Source organism: Alexandromys fortis, unplaced genomic scaffold (genome assembly GCF_014885135.2).
Source record: "Alexandromys fortis isolate MF-2015 unplaced genomic scaffold, M_Fortis_MF-2015_v1.1 scaffold_13, whole genome shotgun sequence".
Classification (NCBI taxonomy): Eukaryota; Metazoa; Chordata; class Mammalia; order Rodentia; family Cricetidae; genus Alexandromys; species Alexandromys fortis.
The window spans coordinates 16534621-16537829 of record NW_026067908.1 but is presented as its reverse complement, the minus strand read 5'-3'; the positions used below and the strand labels follow the sequence as shown (position 1 = coordinate 16537829).

Here is a 3209-nt window from a genome sequence, read left to right as displayed (position 1 = left end):
ATCGAGGAACTGCTCGTATGTATCTCCATGGTTTCCATTTAGTATGGGAAAGCAGTTTTCAAAGTTTTCCATGCCTTCGTTTGATTTGATTTCATGCTCACTGAAGCCCATTTCCATCTCAGTTACCAACACCTTGAACTTGTGCTTTTCCTCTCTTCAGTAGACCAGATGGCATTTGGTCAGACTTTCGGCTTCTAAGCTCCGTGGCTCGGAAACTGCATTAGGAAGATTCCGTGGCATTCTTCTTACTGATCCCACTAAGCCCCTGAGAATATACTATGACCACTACGAGTTTTCAGCCTAAGTCTGGACCCAGCGTAAAAGAAGCCAGAGACTTGGAAGGCTCTGAGGCTGTAGTGCAGTCTTTAGACCTCGTTATCCCAGAGGAGTCCCGCAGCGCCCCCCAACCTCCAACCCCTAAACCCCCTCCCCCTTCCGCCTCTTCATCTTCCCACCTGGGCCTGGGGCCAAGACTGCTAGGACCCTGGGAAGGTGGGACAGAGCCATCTAAGATGCCTCCCAGGAGGAGCTGTAGACAACCCCCACCCTTTCTCAGCGTGGCAGGGATTTAAATCCCGCCCCGACCAGAGAGAGGGGCCTCTCTTTGTAACTAGGGTAGGCTTTGAACTCACGGCCCTCTGTCTCTGTTTCCTGCCAGCTGGGATTATAAAGCACTTCACCAGCCCACCAGGCCAGCTTCACTTTCTTTTTTGATTTTTTTTTCTGTTCCTGGATTGTTTACCTCAGAGTTTAGATTCTCAGTATGGGAAAAATGCTGTTTGCTGGCGTGGGCTGTGAGTAGTGGTGGGCGGAAGTGACTGTCTGGAACGTTAGCTTTGAATTTACTGTTGGGGAGTCCTGGGTTCCATCTGTAGCAGCGGATATGTTCCAAGTCCCCCAGTAGATGTCTAAAACGAGAGAACATTGAGTGTGTGTGTGTGTGTGTGTGTGTGTGTGTGTGTATAAAATAAAATTTCACCTTTCATTTAAAGGAAGCACTTTCATGACTTCTCTCTGACATATCTGCCTGATTGCTGTGTTTGCACTTTGGGATTATTAAGTAAAATGAGCTATATCACTACAGTTGATATGTGATGACCGTTGGCAGATTATATGTGTATATATTATAATAATATATATAATATGTGTATATATGCATATATATAGTATATAAATGCTGGATTACTGAGTGTTCCATAGGCAGGTATAGACACAGCTTGCAAATGCTAAGATGAAGACGTGATTCATGTTTGGGGCAGATTCATGTTTGGTACAGGATTTTGCTATCCTCAGCCACATGGAACTTCAAATTTAGGTGTTGTCTATTTTTGAAATTCATATATCACAAACTCAGCTGACTGCTGGCAACAGAAACCACAAATAAGAGAACTAGTTTTTTTGTGTTTATTGGGTTTCACACTGAGGTGTGCAAGCAGGGAGGATTAGTCCCACATGGGAACTATCTGAGGGGAGCACACACTGTTCACTACCTCAGAGAAGCAGCCCATGAGGCTTTGCTGACCCGCTATTCTTAAACAATTTGCACATACAGGAAAGTGCCAGCCAGAAAAAGTACTGATGCCAGGAGCCAGCTCGTTGGACCAGGGCTTGCATCAACTTTGGAGATCAAATAGTCGGTGGCTCAAAGTCCCACTCTGGTGCCCTCTTGCCTCTCAAGCATCTGAGGCCTGCACTGTTTTCTGTGAACTATCTGTGTACTCCTATCCATAAAGGAAGGACAGACAGAAAATACCAGAAGAACAGAAGGGCTGCAGCTTTCTATTGTTTATTCTCTCTTTTCCCTTTAGCATTCTCTCTTCCATTCCTCCCCCACCTGTCCTCACCCTTGGTAAAATCTCAAGCAGATTGTCAACTCAGAAGGCCTAGCTTCTCGACTGCATCATGTATGGACGGTGTGTTGCTGGAACAAGCCATTTAACTCTTTTGAACCTTTAAAATCTTTGAATTTTTTTTTTGCATGGCTCTTTTCAGTTTATTGCATGAAGGAGTTACACTAGTCCAAGTTAAAAGCGGACCCCAAATGGTTACATTATACAAGCTGTGAGATTTTTAAACTTGTGACAAGAGACAGGAGGGAAATTCTACTCATTGCAAGGAAATCCTCACTTAAGCTTCAGAGTCACAAGCACTTAAAACCCATGAACCTTCAGCTGATCGTCCTTAGCCAGTCCAGTGTCTATTAGGAACTGGCATATGTTCTTGCGCTGGTCACTCTGTAGCTGAATTACTTCTCTATATTCTGGATGCTCAATTACAGTACCATTGCAGGCAAATTTCTTCTTAAAGGTCTTCACTAGTTTCTTTTTATCGTAATCATCAGCGATCCCTTGGACAGTGGTAAGGGTCTTCCTGCCGTTTCTCTGTTGAATTCTTATATGGATATAATCCTCAGTGCCAGCAGGAAGCAGGTCATCACCCTTACTTGCATCAGCAAAGGGGTCGAAAGAGTGGAGGTTGCCGGGAAGCGAGGGGGCTCGAGGGGGAGGCAGCTGAGTCCTCGGCGGGGGCTCAGTGACTGGGGCCAAAATCTTTGAATTGTTCATTAATTGTATGTGTGCTCCACATAGATACACATGGGGGGGTCTGTATGTGCCCCACATAGATACACATGGGGGGGTCTGTGTGTGTCCCACATGTGTTCATGAGAGAGAGAAAGAAAGACAGAGACGTAGTGCGCATTAGAAGAGCAGAGACAACTCTACAGGAACTGCCTTTTCAAATATTTATTTTATATATAATAAATAATATTACATATTATATTATATATAATATATATGTATAAAATAATACAGGTGTTTGCCTGCATGTATGTCAGTAAACCACATGTAAAGACAATACAGCCATTTTCAGATTCCTTCTTTTATTCCTGCCCTGTTTGAAACTTCTTGCTCAATATAGTTTGTACAGTGACTCTTAGAATTTATGAGTCTTTTAAAAACATATTTTAAAAAGTTTTTGGACCAGTATGTATTGCATGTAGAACACATTTCTTCTCCATGCCCCAGTAACCCACTTTGTCTTCTAGAGAGCTGGTTTCACTTGTGCCTTCATGTGAATTATGCAGGTTAAATATCACACAAACAAGAGAAAATATGTAACAAAAATTGCACTTAAACATTTGTTACTTAAATATTTGCCTTTTAAAACTTTCTTTTTATTTATTCTGCGTGTCTTTCACATCATGTATC

The 3209-nt window shown here is 42.9% G+C and overlaps 1 protein-coding gene across 1 annotated transcript; it reads right to left on the bottom strand.

Annotated features, from left to right (window-relative positions):
- Positions 1-1982: 1982 nt before the first annotated feature.
- On the bottom strand, positions 1983-2564 carry LOC126498101 (eukaryotic translation initiation factor 1-like). Its single transcript, XM_050136450.1, has one exon. It carries the CDS (start codon positions 2562-2564, stop codon positions 2151-2153), a length of 414 nt encoding a protein of 137 aa, XP_049992407.1. The 3' UTR covers positions 1983-2150.
- Positions 2565-3209: the final 645 nt, after the last annotated feature.